Here is a 16,259-nt window from a genome sequence, read left to right on the forward strand (position 1 = left end):
TCGCGCTGTGTAAAAATTTTGGTACCACCAATGTAAAATACTCACTAACGATAACCGTAGTACTTTTAGGGCGCATTTAATGATCTGTAGTTTAAAATCGATAGATAATAATATATATTTTAATGCGAATGATGATCTATAATTGGCAGAAACATTTAAAGAAAAACTCATTGGATGTCAATAATCAAAATATTTACGGTTTACTTGACTAACTGCTTTTAAAAGCCTCCTACCGGTTTGAAACTGAACTACTGCACAGTTGCTTTACGATAAACTCACAATAACATTACCAGACTAAAGTGAAGAGTACTACAAGCTTAAACCAGATATAACAGACTTTGTTTGTAGGCCCTTACCGTCGCTATCTTCAGCAAGAAAATTTAACATTTTAAGTAATGGCATAGTGGCCAGCAAAACCTATCGCATAGATGTGCCAATCGATCTATCGATTCCAAATTCACCTTCACCAAACGCGACATACACATATGTAAAAGAGAGTAGCATCAGAAGCGTGAGCGTGAGAAAAAATCTATAAAAGCAACTGCGACGCGCTCATTTTGGTAAAAAATTTAGCTGTGCTGCAAGGAGCTGCCCGAGTGGTAATTAAGTAACTTTTCTACATTTCTACCGGTTCCGTCTCCACATCTCCCAACCAACATGGTGTACCAGGTGAAAGATAAGGTGAGTCACTTCAACCGGATCTATGGACCCACCACATCCGTCATCTATTGGGTAACTCGATAGCGCTACCCTTTGACCCCTCAGTTCCAGTTACACGCGTTTTTTTTTTTCGCTCCGGACTTTGAAAATATGGCATTGGAAGCGGCATTCCAATTACCCACTCACTTTGAATGATTGGATTCGGTACGCTTTTCGCCATACGCTCGCCCGAGAATAGAAGGAACTCACGTTCGGTCTAGACGAGCGAGAAAGCGGATAGCAGACGAGAAAGTTCGAATAGCAGCACAGCGAAATGATAATGATATCATCCAACCCGTGGACCGCAAAACGAGTCTCAACGGAAACCGAATTTTGAAATTGAAATATTCCGGGCTGAGCTAATCCGGACATAGTGCCAAGATATACGTACTATAGAATCCACATATGTACGGATGTGTGTGCGACTGGCATGAGTTTGCAATTCATTATCGTGGTCGAGGCCTGGTTTTTTTGGTTAGAAATATTCGAATAGTTGCTAAAGCACAGGGTGTGCTCTCCACACAAAAGTTGCGCGCCATGTGAGTAGATCCAAAGCCAAGAAAATGACGCCAGTGCGCGGGGTGAAGAACCGGTTCCATTTCATGAATAAAAAGTTACGTCAGGAAATATGGGGAAGTAAATACGTAAAAGCATTCCTTCTTATTTAATTTCACAGTATTAGTTTATTTATATATGTATATAGTTTGATATATACAGCAAACCACACCACAATGAGCTCAAAAATCAAAAAGTGCTTAAGGAATCCACAAAAACATCATCGCATTTCTGCATACTGAATAAGACAATATTACAAATTAATTTAACTACTGATTTTAGTTGTTTATGTTTACTCAGATATTGTTTTGTAAAATGAGTCAGCCATACATGTTTTGAGTCACCTTCAAGTTGAATAGTCGCCAATAGTCATCGAGTACCATCACCATCTCCAGATTAATCATCCCATGTCGTATGTGTCTGCAATGGAAATGATCTCAGCCTGATTAAAATCTGTAATAGGGAAGATCAAGTGATTTTGTGAAAACAAGAATAGCGTGTATAAAGTTAAATTTCTTAGGCATACACTTATGCAAATTCCTCCAAACCGGTTGCCCATTCCATTTGAAATCGTCAATTTCATTAGAGCTCTGTGCTTGCATGTGTTCTGCGATTGGCATCGCCAGCAATTAATTAAAGGTCATTGGGAAAACGTGTCACGGGCAGAGAAATGGGTGGACGAAAGGGGCTGGAACTACCCACGACCGCCACACCTTTCGGCATACATATAATTTGGAAATTCTTTAAATATTGATTTGCTGCCCAGTGGGTGCAATACAGAAACTGAAACGGAATTGACCCGATTTCACAAGTTTATGAAGCACTCATACATATTTAACCCGTCAATCGGCGATTATTGGGGCTGATTACAGCTTGGCAACTTTGGGGATGTCTGACAACGTTGTGTTAGCAGAGAACAGCCTTATCGCGCGAGATAATAGTGGGGCCTCCCCAACAACATGTATATTTACAATAGCACCGGATCAATGATCCACAATCCGAAATCATAAAGTTTGAAAACATGACCACCACCTGCTAAAGGGAAAAATATTGAAACATGTCTCTGGAGTAGGAAATTATTAGCGCTAATGTATAATGATATTACTCAGAGATAGTACTAATTTACATTTTCATTTGCAGGCCGATCTCGATGGACAGCTGACCAAGGCATCCGGCAAGCTGGTGGTGCTGGACTTCTTCGCCACTTGGTGCGGACCCTGCAAGATGATCTCGCCCAAACTGGCTGAGCTCTCCACGCAGTACGCCGACAACGTCGTCGTCCTGAAGGTAAATCCTTTGTTAAACACATTATGGAAATCCTTACTGAATGCGGTTCTCCTACAGGTCGATGTGGACGAGTGCGAAGACATTGCAATGGAATACAACATCTCCAGCATGCCCACCTTCGTGTTCCTCAAGAACGGCGTCAAGGTCGAAGAGTTCGCCGGAGCCAACGCCAAGCGCCTGGAGGATGTCATCAAGGCCAACATCTAAGTGGGCAGCGCATAGACGTCTGGCCGTCCCCCTGATCCACCTATGAGTTCTCTTCATAACATTTAGTTAATTAATTAATTCCATAAGTGCAGGGTTTTGCTCCATTCCGTCTGCTCCGCCTTGTCCAGAATCCCTTAGAGCTGCAGTGCAGTTCGCAAGGTGAAGGTCAGCAGTGGCAGCAGCTGGAACAGCAACAAACGTGAGAAACTAAGTGGCTTTTAATCGTAAAATTTGCTTTGTTAACAAAATCAATAAATCACACAAAGATTGTTCATTTTTGTATGAAAAACAACATTAAAAAACGCAATTGTAGCCAGTTGTCCAAGAGAATACGCTAAACAATAAATGTATTACACACTCGCCGTTTGTAACCGATCAAATTGTTTCGCAAAATTCTGAAGGGTGAGGTGGGATCTAGGAATTGCAAATAAAGTTGTGAAATGGAAGCCAAGTCAAATATCAGTAGTCAACAAGCAGACAAACCTTGTTACGGTTAAGTAATAACGATTAAAACCAGGTAACTGCCGATTAGATAAGATACGGCAACAAATTTGTATACTCCAAAGGCATATGAGGTGCGTAATCAAAATGGCCATTTCAGAATTAAAATCCACCAGACTAATACTAATTTTAAAATTTTCCCTTCGAGAAGGCCCTTTTTATCTGTCATAGATAATATTCAAATATATTTGAAGATATGTATATTGACAACGAAATTCAAAAACAAATTTTATATTTCCTTGAATCCGTGATTGAACTAAAGAATGTCACTAGGCATTTTAAGAAAATTAAATAAATAAATGAGAACTCATTTGAAAATGAAAATAAGGTAGAGTACATTTCTTGCGATTAATAATATTAAAAGATTTAAATTTGTCCAAATTATGTTTGACAGCATATCGAAAATATGCATTGCCAAGTTGATTCTTGTCATAAATTTAAAGAACGAAAATAAATAGGAAACAAAATAAAAACAAAGTGTTTAATTAAGAAACTATTTTGATAAATTTAAACATTTGAAAAAAAAAGCCGTTAGGATGCACAATCGATACTTGGTCTAGTGAGGACACAAACCGAATGCAACCCTGCGCCAGCTGTGTTGGTGGTGGGAGCGAAAATTGCCCGATTTTTCAGTAGTGTTTTTTTTTCAGTAGTGTCAGACTCTCGGTGACAACAACACATCGTGAAGCCGCAGCGCTGTGGAAAACAATAAAATAGAGCGTGAGAGTGAGAGAGAGACGCGCGCGGGTGTCGGTCAGAAATAAGCAATATTTTCTGTGATTTTTGAGTGTGACGTCCTGTTTCGAGTGCTTCCGCTTCGTAATTCGCGGCAGTGCTGCGGCCAAAAGTTCGCCATTTGATGGTTTTTTATAGCAACCAGCGCGCACGGAAATAAATCGGAGCACGGCGAGCACCCAAAGTGCAGAGATGTCGGGGCAATTTGCATAATTTTCGGGTGGTCGCAGCTAGAAAGTTGTATAATAAGATTGCGAAATCCAGGAGGTACGCCCGGCTCACCACAAATGGACGGGGAATGCCGGGGCAGCTCCACCGCGTCCACCAACACCACAACCAGCGCCACCACCACCACCCCAGCTGAAAGCGCCTACACCATCGAATCCCAAAATATTTCAAAAAATGTCTAGTGCCCACTACCAGGCACTCGAGCCGCAGACTTCCGACGAGGATAACGAGGACATCGAGCGGCGGCACCACCAGAGCCATTCACGCAGCTGCACCACCAACACCACCGCCACCCATCCACCACATCCCATGGTCAGGAAGGGGGGCGTGGCCAGGAGGCGCTGCCTACTGCCCCTGCTGGGCGGGGCACTGTTCCTCGTCGCCTTCTGCTACCTCACCCTCAGCGGGGACACTCGCCTCGCCTTGGGACTGGGCGGTGGCTCCGAGGACTCGGAGGACGGATCTCACCATGGATTAGGTAAGCAGCGGATCCCAGTAATGGAATCCCGCCCGCCAGACTGGCTCTTGAGATATACTCGACCTGACAAGCACGAGGGGGATGACCGGAATCCAGGTGAAGAGGAGTTCCCGGGGAATCTTAGTCATAGAATGCAAGAAATCGAAGAATATGAATGGAATTTCAAGATAGAAGAGCAAACGACCAAGCAAATGCAAATCCGAAAAAGGCATCGTTTCAATCCCAGAATCCGTGAGTCACGCTGCTACTCTAAAGTTCCATCCCATAGGAGGGGGCAATGCAGTTGGCGCTCTTTCACGACTGCCGGCCGAAAGTGAATTGGCCGCTCTGCCAGCACTTTCACTTTTCATTTTGGCCCACTGCCAATCAAAGCCTAGTTCACCCTACGTTTTGTGGGGCACTTTAGTGCGCGCCCTACGTTTGTTTGAATTAGAACACAAATTGTACCTTAGGTACAAAACAAGTGGGTACTAAACTTAAAAATGTCTTTACTTATGCTATTTTTTTTAAAGATAAGAAGATACTGTTTCGAATAAGACCTAGGAACATCTGAGCAGTAAAAACGTTTTGCCAACTAAAAAAAAACTATAAGTTCCAAAAAAAGATTATTTATTATTTATATTAGTCACATGAAATCGAAGCATTATACATACATACATAAGTCGCTGTGACAGCACCACTTCACTTCTGAGAGTTATTGGATGCGGTAATTATCGCGTGAAACGCGTCGGCTCGTCGCTGTTCCCGTTGCGACTTTGGGTACTGGTTAGTCAGGTTGCTTTTTTATTATTTAACCGTAATTGGATCTATTTGGTAACTATTGTCTTCGCCTAACGCGATGTACATACATATATATATATATATGGAAGTAGTCACCCACCCGAACATGCAGCGGCAATTACATCGATTCGCCTGTTGGCCGTTTTTTATTGCAATGAGCGAAAGCCGGAACAAGGTCAAATTTTCTAGTTTACTTGGCATTTTCATTGAATGGCCCATAAAAGGGTTAATCTGTTTTGACCAATCTAAACCTACTGATTTACTCTATTCAGACAAACCTTTTCGATTTTTGGTAACAGATTGGTTTTAGTTATTTATTCACGGTTTATTGGCTAATAAAGTTCCCGAAATACAGCTGGACTTGCAGAACGAAAATATGGCAATCTAGATTCAAGGCTAACATGCAATAAGGTTACCATTCAAGTTTACGATCAATGATCAGGCCGAACGAAAAAACAAAAAAACAATCATGAATCTATCTTCATCTACGAACATGTGATCTGCAGTTAATTTAGTCAAGAAAATCCAAATCAAGTGCGCGATTTGAGTGGCACCAATTGTCTAATTACACATTTCCCCACAATTTCCTAGATTCTAGATTGCGCATAGAAAAAAGCTTTTAGCAGTTTTTTGCCTCTCATTTCATGAGTATAATTCACACATCGCCAGAATCTTATCAACATCTTGTATAGCTAGGGGAACAGGGGGTCTGTAGGTCTGGCAATCGCTTTTGTTGTACCATATTATGGCGAACCTGAAAAAAATGAATATATTTATAATTCGTCTAGCTCCCGTGCAATACAAATTCAGCTCATCTGTTTCGAGTCGATTTCAGTATCTTTTCAATTGCGCGTGTCGAGTGCTATGTGTCACCCCCCTCTTTTCTACCAGGTATTGTTGCTCGAATTGCACATTTGAATGTGCACCTTTAAGCATGCTACCGTAGCAAATTGCCATCGAATAGTCTACACAAATATTTACAATCTGCGAATTGCAGCCATATATCCAGAGTAATTTGAAATGCATGGCGTGAAAGGCAATTCAGCAGAATCTAAAACACATGTCCAATAAATATTTTAGTTCAATTATATTGGCTTGTGGCCTGCAATCTGCAAGGGAAGATAAGTGTATCGTCAGGTAAATAAAATGAGCTTCTTTCTTTTTAAAATTACTTTGGCTTGCAACCTGAGATTGACAATCAAAAGTTGCTCTACATATAGCTACATTCATAAAATAAGTTCATGGGATACAAAAGTCGCTTCATAGATAAGACGCAACGAAATATTTGTTGTATGTATGTACACATATTGGGGTAGATAGTATTGTGACTAATTATTTAATTAGTTGATTATATACCTGATAAAAACTTATACCGGCGGTGGCACACGATGCACCTTCTACTCAAGTTTTGAATTTATTCTAAGAATGTATTTTTAAAACGTCAACCATAGTTACATCTTTCTTTGTTATCATATTATAGATACCGCTCTATTACTTATATAACCTGAACTACTTCTCGTATCTTTTCGAGAACCCTTCTTAAATATCAATCAAGGGAAAGTAATATTGTCGATATGTGGTATTAACAGCCAATCGAATGTAACAGGGTGGGATTGCGAATGTAGAATTGCTGAACTTGTCATTTCTTTATTCTGCACTTTATTCGCCAGGTTTTACCAGGTTTTTGTTTCCTTGTTTTGAGTGTACAGCGAAAGAGTGAATGAATGATAAGGGCGGGCCGTAAAACAATTTGTGACTCACACTAGCTAGCCGTAGATCAGGTGTCTGGGGAATTCTCAATTGACTGTAATCAGGCTGCGGTCGCGGTTCTCCATCATCTACATAGATATAGCAACAATCAATCGTAGGCACGTATGTGAGGTTGTGATTATGGCCAAATTGGTGTCGCACCCCATCAAAAAGTACCTGTGCTATCTGATGTACTGGGGCAGCTAGCCCCGCCACTATCGTTTTTTATATCAACGAGTCTTAATAGTGTTTGTCATCTGGAATACCCGAAAACCATTAGGTTTTCGATTGGGGATGGTTGAACCCGCCGCCTTTGTGTGGAGCATTTCGATTGAAGGGGCTTGGTTTATATTTGCTTTGTCAATACTAAATAACTTATTAGGGAATACATTCGCCAGCCCCTTTATATTACCAATGCGGCTTTTGGGGTCCTGTCTGGTATTCCGGTTATCAGTCATATAAATCGGTAATGGGTATTCGTTCCCCCCAAAAGTTGCTCCAATTGCGTGCTTTTCACTTTCCGTTCTGGATAAATGATAAGGTGCTCTAATAGCATTCGAACACGCAATCGATCCGAACACTATATAGCTTGATAGGAGGCGAAAGATTTCTAGCACGTATTAACCCATTAGGTAATTACCTCCATTATTTTCGATCGTATGATCTTTGAAATGTGTGCATAAAACAAACATTTGTAGGCTCTTAAGCTATTTGGTTTGTTTAAATAGTTAAACAAACAATTTCAGGCCGGCTACAGCAAACTTTTCGTTGCGAAGCTCTTAAGAAAATCTGATTAACACATTTTACGAAATTAAGACACACCGCACAGATTATTTTTCATCACTTTTAAGCGTCAGATTGTGATCTCTCCACTACGTCACGTAGTTATGGCTGGCTGCTTCAACTGGCGGCCAGAGGTCAATGAGTTGGGCTATTTTAGTAATTGAGAATTGTGATTAATTCATCAAATCCACGGCACCAGGCGGTGGGATTTCATAAGTAATTGACCCACTGTAACCGCATTACGCTTGCTTTGCTCACCCACAGATAGTATGAATTTCCGGCCATTGAACGAAACCGTTCACATTTGCAGCGAGAGTTACGAGGATCGCCGGCAGTTCATGCAGGATAAGCCCCAATCTGACTACGGCCAGTTGCCCGTGATATACTTTGTTACTCCAACGTATCCGCGGCGCGAGCAGATCCCAGAACTAACCCGTCTGGCGCACACGCTGCTCCATGTTCCGCGATTGCACTGGCTGGTGGCCGATGATCAGGAGAAATGCAATGACTTTATGGACACGCTGCTCTATCGATTTGGTAAATATGATTAATATTATTAAGAAATTCAATTTGAGTAATTAACCATTGTTATTTACAGGTATGCCCTTTACCCACATGGTCAGCCCGATGCCGAGCAAATTCCGGAATGAAAAGCCAGCGCCGCGAGGTGTGGCAAATCGGAGGGCAGCCTTGCAGTGGATACGGCAGCATAATCTCACCAACGGAATACTTTACTTCGGAGACGACGACAACACCTACGATCTGCGTTTGTTCTCTGAAATCCGGAAAACGCAACGGGTTTCCATGTTTCCTGTAGGTCTTATTGCTGATTATGGCGTCAGCGGGCCAGTTGTACGCAAAGTAAGATTATTAATTACCCACTACCCACTGATACTAACAATGGGGTCAAAACTGAATTGATTATAAAATTTTAACTAAAATGTGTTACAAATTGATATGGTCCGATTTATAGCGTGCCATCAAACAGATTATTCAGTTTTTATTTATTTTCTTTTCATTAGGTATTTCAGTTTTTGCTTTTTTGAAAACTACTAATCTAATCTTTTGGATTTTTTAGGGCAAGGTTGTAGCATTTCTGGACTCCTGGGTTGCCGGTCGACGCTGGCCCGTTGACATGGCCGGCTTTGCAGTGAATTTGGAGTACATGGCGCAGTATCCCTATGTAAATATGCCGTACAAGCCCGGCTACGAAGAGGATCTCTTTCTGCGCAGCATTGGCCTACAAATGAATCTGATAGAGCCGCGCGGCAATAACTGCACCGAAATTCTGGTCTGGCACACACAGACGAAGTCAAAGAAGCTCGGAATGGTTCGCTTAGAAAGCAAATACCTGGACGATCGCTCTAATTTGGGCGCGCTGCTTCATAATCTTAAACTGATGGGCGTGACCAGTACAACGGAAAGTGAAGGTGCGTTAAAATTGAATCAATCTTAAACAATTGCTATAACATTTTACATTTTTATAGGACGCAATGCACTGATCAGCAAAAATGGCAGGGAAAAGCCACACTCCAAAATTCTTAGCTGAGTCCCATGATCCAACATACGAAGAAGAGCCCGAATAATACTCATAGACTTATAGAGCTAAATGTATAGTTATTCTGAAACAAAACTAATCTCGAATCCACTGCTCGCTGTATTTCCATGGAAATTTCCTGTTCCATTTATCAGTCGTTTTCGTACTGCACAATTATATTTTTTTTTTTACAAATTATTGCGTGGGTGCTGCCTCTCTGTTCTAGATTCTCATAATGAAAAGTTAATAAATTATGCATGTATTGTTAATTAGTTGTAGATAAGTTTGTTCGTGATAACAAGATAGGAAACACAGGGACGGCCACAAAGATAGGACTTATTTAAATATATCGTAATCACTGACAGTAGGTTGTAAAAGCAGCTAGGAATGTTTATTACTTGCTTATTGTACGTTCTAATTTGCTGAGCAAAACGAAGGCTTCGGTCTGTATGGTCTTTCGACCAAGCCCTTAGGGATCATTTTATCGTTGTTAATCACCTCATCGACTTGCAACACATATCATTAAGCTTGGTATAAATTATTTAGGCTTATGAAAAGTTATCGAATTCCCACAAGAGCAATGGTCATTAAGTAAGAAGGACTTGTGTCGTTTTTAATGTAAACTTTATGTATACTCTGTAAATCAGTCAATAAGATAGTGAGTCATAATGTAAAAGAATTAAACGCTAGTTTTATGAAGCTTTCCCGAATGGAATGAATTATTTTTCGATTATTTAATAAGGAAGTTAGGTAAGTATTCTGAAAATTGATTGACAGCGATGGCTCAGCAACATTCGTTTCCATCTGGTTAAAAGAAGTGTCATGGAAATGGTATGACAGAGAAAAAGCAAACAATACTTTTCAATTAACTTTACATTCCCTCGTCGTTTGCATCGAGCCCATCCCAAGTTCATTCCTCATCCTAAGACATGTTTTTACTTTGCAGTAGTTCACTTTGAATCTCCCATAGCATTCCGTGCTTGCTGCAAAAGTCGAACAGTCAAGGAAAAGTAGAAACTTATATAGTGCATGAATGGGAATGGATGATAGGACACAGCTTATACCCTTCCATGCCCTACAATATTATCAGAATTTGCTAAATGTTGTAAAGTTGCCCCAATGATGTTTGGAACATTTATATATAATAAAGACGAGATTTTAACATCTTTTTAATATATTTGTATTAAAATGCAGTGGTCCGACATTTAACTTTCTTCAGGCACTGGCTCTCGAATACAGAGGAGCACATCCAGATTAAAGAACACTGAAAACTGGGATCTGGTTACCGGGTACCTGAGTCATTGCAGCTGGGAATGGCATGAACGTGTTGCATATGCATCTTCCTCAATGCGAAGTTATGAGCCAAAGTTTCGTTTCAGGACGAGAAAAAGGAGTTGTGTGCTACGTGTGAATGGGTCTCCGCCGGAGCAGAGTTCCTCGCAATTGGGGGCAAATAAATAGTCGGGCCGGGTAACTTTTGTGCGCTTCACCGGAAATTTGTTTGGCAGGAAAATTGCTTTAAAGTGTCACAGGGCGGTTGGCAGCCATTAATACTCGAGTGGCACTCCTGGGGCTTTCTGCACTTTGCACTGGGCCATCGTGGAGGTGGCAAATCGAAAACAACTTAGCAACGGGATGGGATGGGTTGCGGCCTGTGGCCTGTGTCGCCTCCTGTCCGTTATGACCAGGACCTGGCCCAAACGGCGATGGCCCGCATTAAGCCATTAAAGCTAATTAAACCCAGCCGCCCTGGGGCCCAGGCTAACGCCATCAGTCCTCCCATTTAATGCCCGTTCCCATTCCAAGTCGGGCATGCCTCGGCTTTATTAAACGCAGCCAGTCGCTTCAGTTGCCATCGCCGTAATGAGTGCGGCTGCCAGCAGACAACTTGATGAGGTTGCGATTGATGTTGCAAATGAAGTCGTTCCATCCATGAGCAGCCAAGGGGGCAGCGGGGATCGGGATCTGGATGTCGTGGCTTGTTACACTTTGTGCACCACTTTCCTCTACACTTGCAAAAAACTTGATGAAGAGGAGTGCGTACGTGACATAGTCATTACTATATTTTAATTTTAAAGTTCCCTCTACATTTTATACAAAGAAAAATGAACTGCAATTTTTACATTTATTACAAGATTTGTTTGTGGATTTTATATACTTAAAAATTAGTAGTACAAAATATTTCTAGAAAATACATCACAAGTTATAATTTGGTACTTTATATTCGTTAGCTGAAAACTTGCACAGTTTCTTCCACTGCATGAGCGCTGATTTTGCGCCACTTAAACTTTAAACTCAAACCACAAGCCAGGCAAGCGGACATCAGAAAGACAGAGGACGGGGTACGGTACGGATTGGATGCAACTTGAATGCCACTTAGTGTCGTCATGGTGCGGGCTGCAATAGAAAAACGAGGTGGGCGGTAATAGGAGGTCCAAAGTGTTTCCGCCAGAGAGCCGATCCGGCGAATATCGACCGGCGCAAACTTTGATTTCAGCTGTCCCACTTCTATTAACACAAAGCGGACCCTATATCTATCTCCCGAATCGGAAATGATATCCTAAATAGGCTGCCGGGCTGGCCTGCCACGGAGGGATCTGCCGCGAATCCATCCTCGGCGGATGCTGGTTGCTTGGCTCGTTCGGATGTGTCATCTGGCGGGCAGAAGCAGTGGATTGATTGGATATACCCCAAAGTCGTGACCAGAGCGTAGAGCTCATCCTACGTACCATACGGCTCATCTGAGGATATAGTCCTTCCCCACTCGACGTTACGGGCTCGTCCTGGATTGGTTTTGCATCCAATCGGGCAGCAACCTTCTTGCGCCGCCTGTGGGTTCTCTTTTTATCCTGTTGATCATAAAATTTGGATCGATTTTTAATGTTCTTTAAATTTGGCATTGCTAAACAGTTCTTTATGTGATTCCGACACTTCAAAATTTATTTATAAAATGAGTTGTAGGCCCATAGGCATGTGACACAAGGAACTTAGGGTTAACAAGCTACTACGTTGAAATTCGAACTCAGCTTACTGCTACTCATCAGCCACAATAAAATGATACCAATTATACGTGTAGATATTCGATTTTGGGTTGATTGGATATACCCCAAAGTCGTGACCAGAGCGTAGAGCTCATCCTACGTACCATACGGCTCATCTGAGGATATAGTCCTTCCCCACTCGACGTTACGGGCTCGTCCTGGATTGGTTTTGCATCCAATCGGGCAGCAACCTTCTTGCGCCGCCTGTGGGTTCTCTTTTTATCCTGTTGATCATAAAATTTGGATCGATTTTTAGTTTTCTTTAAATTTGGCATTGCTAAACAGTTCTTTATGTGATTCCGACACTTCAAAATTTATTTATAAAATGAGTTGTAGGCCCATAGGCATGTGACACAAGGAACTTAGGGTTAACAAGCTACTACGTTGAAATTCGAACTCAGCTTACTGCTACTCATCAGCCACAATAAAATGATACCAATTATACGTGTAGATATTCGATTTTGGGTTGATTGGATATACCCCAAAGTCGTGACCAGAGCGTAGAGCTCATCCTACGTACCATACGGCTCATCTGAGGATATAGTCCTTCCCCACTCGACGTTACGGGCTCGTCCTGGATTGGTTTTGCATCCAATCGGGCAGCAACCTTCTTGCGCCGCCTGTGGGTTCTCTTTTTATCCTGTTGATCATAAAATTTGGATCGATTTTTAACGTTCTTTAAATTTGGCATTGCTAAACAGTTCTTTATGTGATTCCGACACTTCAAAATTTATTTATAAAATGAGTTGTTGGCCCATAGGCATGTGACACAAGGAACTTAAGGTTAACAAGCTACTACGTTGAAATTCGAACTCAGCTTACTGCTACTCATCAGCCACAATAAAATGATACCAATTATACGTGTAGATATTCGATTTGGGGTTCAACTTAAATTTATGGTTTGTCCTTGCCGACTGATGATTTAGTAAATGCAAACCAATTACCGCTATTTTCGAACCATTAGCAACCGAATGTCAATTACCACGGCAACCACGCCCCCTGCTTGACCGCCCCTTGCCCACCCCTTCCCCCCCCTGACAACCTGACACCCCCTGCCGTTTTGGCCCAGCCTGGCACATGGCTAACAAGTTAATTTCACAATGTTTGCGGCTTGAGTGCGAACAAACAAATTGCGTGGCATTTCCGGCACCCAGGGGGCATCGCTTCGAGTGGCGACAGCAAAGAGGCCAACAAATCAATTGGCCAAAGGGGGGTGCGGTGGTGGTGGCCTAAACAACCGCCAATCAAAGCACACCGACACACGCACAACTCGCATTCAAAAGTGACTATTGATTGAGCACCAACAACAACAGCAGCAGCAAGAACGAGAACCGAAATGTGTAAATTATTATTACTAATACGACATGTGGTGAGCGGTCAATGCAGTTAATGCAGAACGCGCCAACGAGGGAAGTTTCTATCGAAAGGAAAGGGTTGTATGGAATATGCGATAAAGCTAGCTGTTAAGTAAAGATCACTTTTCTTTGAATGTCCATAAATGTTGGCTGCTTCTTGATATGAGATCTCATACGAACTGATATGAGATGTTTTTCCCTTTTGAGCAAACTATACAACTGCCCTCGTTTGCCACCCGATACCCAATTAAATGTACGCCCCCACCCACCGAAAACTCACCCGGTGTTGACCAAATGTGCTTACATTTGCATAGTGCCAGTGTGTGGGTGAGTTCGGCGACTGGGGCTCTCCCAGCGTTAATGCAATAATAAATTTTATTTATACCAACATGCATGTAGCATGCAGACACGCACACTACTGCCTGCGCTTGTATATGGCTCACACAAAAACTAATTACACGCCACAATGATTACATTTTACAGCGCCATTGAGCTTTTGTTGAGCAAGTATGGCCGCAACAACAATAGCAACAATTGCAGCATCCGGAAGTGTTAAACAACAAACACTCTCACCCACACACACACACACACGAGCGCACTCACGCCGAAAAATGTTGAGCTTGCGAAAGGAGTTTCGCTCGTGGCCATTCTGAAATGTGGTAATAAAAAGTTTTCCCTCAATGAATGACACCTTGGGGCATTGCATCCCCAAAAATTATGCCAAAACTATGGAATAAACTAATGAAAGATGAGCAATATGGGATATATACACACTACTGGCGCTTCTATGCGTGGAGATCTTTCAACTGCAGTTCAGCAATTCCGTATTAAGTGTAACAGTTGGACTAGAAAGCAGTTGAAGAGTACTTTATCTTTTTAAGCTGAGCACATATGGAAAATATCACCGAAATAAATATCTTTTGTTCATTTTTGTATTAGTAGGGTATCTGCACAGCTGATATTCTCACAACTCACATATCTGCTGGAATCCAATTTGCCCTCGTTATGTTCGAGTACCGGATATGCATAGCAAACCGCAGAAAGTGGTGCGTTCCGCATTCTGTAGTCTGCTTTTCAGCGCACTTCTGCGGGATGCGAGTCAACAGGCAGAAAGTGCAGGAGCGTTCGTTCAACATGCGTTCCCGTGCATATTTTAATTACCACAACAATATCATCAGCGCAGCAGACAGACCATTGAAAACGTTGGCCGGATGTGCCCTAACTTGCACAGGGTATATCTGACTGAAAACCGCAAATAGCGCGATATAATTGGCCAGGTAACCGCCAGTCTGTGGACAATTATTATTGTGCTCTTATTCGCTTTTGCTCCATTGCCCTGAAATGAGATTATATTGCGCTACAAACATGTGGCAGTCACTCACGAGGTTTAATTTTAATTATAGCTGCAGGGGCAGTGAACAAACCAAACCGGAAATGCGCCCAACAGAAACCGATCCCTTCGCATTGAACTCTTTTTCAGGTGAAAGAGGGTCAGCGGGTGTTGAGCAGACAGAGTGTCTGCACTTTTATTATATTGAAATTCATTGAGGCATCGGAACGGTGATGAAAGCGACCCGAACACTGCGAATAATATTTGTTCTTCAGCGAGGACATATTTTATTCAAAACTGAATGGAACGCCATATTTACTTACTCTGCTTGCCTGTAAATAATTGCGAACAGAACCATGTTTTTTTTATTATGTAGATATTGCAAGTTAAATATAGGAAATCCGCTTCATTCCTTACCAATGTGTTTGCTTTCCCATCAGCTTTGGGCAACCTTTATCCCATTTTTGGTAGAGTGGACACCCATCAATGGCCAGAGTGGCAAGAAATTGCCGCTTCTGAGTAATGTGCGAAAATTTTATTTTAAAATTAAAATAAAATGGTTGCCTTCGCCCGCCGCCCGCCACTCGAGCCCATCTCCGGCAGCAATTAAAAGCGACCCCGGACCCACTCGTGGACTCCAAATGCATTTGCATTGGTAATGCTAACGTCGTTTCGAGACCCGGACTCTGGACGAGACCGGATTCGGTGCCGGAACCGTAGTCCCAGCCGGGCATTGGCATTGCGTTGCCAATTTAATTTCCATGGATGAGAGGGAGCGATGGATGGCAATGAAATATGGGGAAGACAAATTATTGGTTTTTCTTTGAGTGCGCTTAAAATGAGGCAAACTGTTTAATTAAAATGGAGTGGAACGATGCGGACGACTGGTCAGCTGCTAATTGCGGTCAACTGAAATGCGAAGTGTGCGGCGATCAAATTTCGATGCACACGTCGGTATCATTTAAGATTAATACCTAAACTGAGTCAATTATTC

The 16,259-nt window shown here is 42.1% G+C and overlaps 3 protein-coding genes across 5 annotated transcripts; 2 read left to right on the top strand and 1 right to left on the bottom strand.

The window, feature by feature from the left end:
* The first annotated feature begins 541 nt into the window (after positions 1-541).
* Positions 542-3,128, top strand: LOC117139116 (thioredoxin-2). Its single transcript, XM_033301263.1, has 3 exons — positions 542-681; positions 2,395-2,541; positions 2,599-3,128. The coding sequence occupies exons 1-3, from the start codon at positions 658-660 to the stop codon at positions 2,746-2,748; spliced, it is 321 nt and encodes a 106-aa protein (XP_033157154.1). The 5' UTR covers positions 542-657; the 3' UTR covers positions 2,749-3,128.
* A 758-nt stretch (positions 3,129-3,886) lies between these two features.
* LOC117139104 (galactosylgalactosylxylosylprotein 3-beta-glucuronosyltransferase S) lies at positions 3,887-10,246 on the top strand. Of its 2 annotated transcripts, none has more exons than XM_033301241.1 (5): positions 3,887-4,921; positions 8,267-8,539; positions 8,601-8,863; positions 9,081-9,432; positions 9,490-10,246. In XM_033301241.1, exons 1-5 carry the CDS (start codon positions 4,387-4,389, stop codon positions 9,549-9,551), a joined length of 1,485 nt encoding a protein of 494 aa, XP_033157132.1. In that variant the 5' UTR covers positions 3,887-4,386; the 3' UTR covers positions 9,552-10,246. The 2 variants fall into 2 exon arrangements, with proteins under 2 accessions (XP_033157132.1, XP_033157141.1); XM_033301250.1 differs by having other exon boundaries at positions 3,889-4,690.
* Positions 10,247-11,656: 1,410 nt separating this feature from the next.
* LOC117150862 lies at positions 11,657-13,355 on the bottom strand. Of its 2 annotated transcripts, XM_033317959.1 has the most exons (4): positions 13,101-13,321; positions 12,685-12,804; positions 12,269-12,388; positions 11,657-12,193 (listed from the first exon to the last, which is right to left on the bottom strand). In XM_033317959.1, the coding sequence occupies exons 1-4, from the start codon at positions 13,269-13,271 to the stop codon at positions 12,074-12,076; spliced, it is 531 nt and encodes a 176-aa protein (XP_033173850.1). In that variant the 5' UTR covers positions 13,272-13,321; the 3' UTR covers positions 11,657-12,073. The 2 variants fall into 2 exon arrangements, with proteins under 2 accessions (XP_033173850.1, XP_033173851.1); XM_033317960.1 differs by lacking the exons at positions 12,269-12,388; positions 12,685-12,804 and having other exon boundaries at positions 13,101-13,355.
* Positions 13,356-16,259: the final 2,904 nt, after the last annotated feature.

This window comes from Drosophila mauritiana, chromosome 2L (genome assembly GCF_004382145.1).
Source record: "Drosophila mauritiana strain mau12 chromosome 2L, ASM438214v1, whole genome shotgun sequence".
Lineage (NCBI taxonomy): Eukaryota > Metazoa > Arthropoda > Insecta > Diptera > Drosophilidae > Drosophila > Drosophila mauritiana.

Coding starts and splice junctions, on each gene's coding strand:
- LOC117150862 (XM_033317959.1), bottom strand. CDS start 13,271: ATGCCAAATTTAAAGAACGTTAAAAATCGATCCAAATTTTATGATCAA. Junction 12,389..12,684: donor ATCCTCAGATGAGCCGTATG/GTACGTAGGATG, acceptor TATGATCAACAG/GATAAAAAGAGAACCCACAG. Junction 12,194..12,268: donor ATCCTCAGATGAGCCGTATG/GTACGTAGGATG, acceptor TCTGCCCGCCAG/ATGACACATCCGAACGAGCC.
- LOC117139104 (XM_033301241.1), top strand. CDS start 4,387: ATGTCTAGTGCCCACTACCAGGCACTCGAGCCGCAGACTTCCGACGAG. Junction 4,922..8,266: donor TCGTTTCAATCCCAGAATCC/GTGAGTCACGCT, acceptor GCTCACCCACAG/ATAGTATGAATTTCCGGCCA. Junction 8,540..8,600: donor CACGCTGCTCTATCGATTTG/GTAAATATGATT, acceptor TGTTATTTACAG/GTATGCCCTTTACCCACATG.
- LOC117139116 (XM_033301263.1), top strand. CDS start 658: ATGGTGTACCAGGTGAAAGATAAG. Junction 682..2,394: donor TGTACCAGGTGAAAGATAAG/GTGAGTCACTTC, acceptor TTTCATTTGCAG/GCCGATCTCGATGGACAGCT. Junction 2,542..2,598: donor ACAACGTCGTCGTCCTGAAG/GTAAATCCTTTG, acceptor GTTCTCCTACAG/GTCGATGTGGACGAGTGCGA.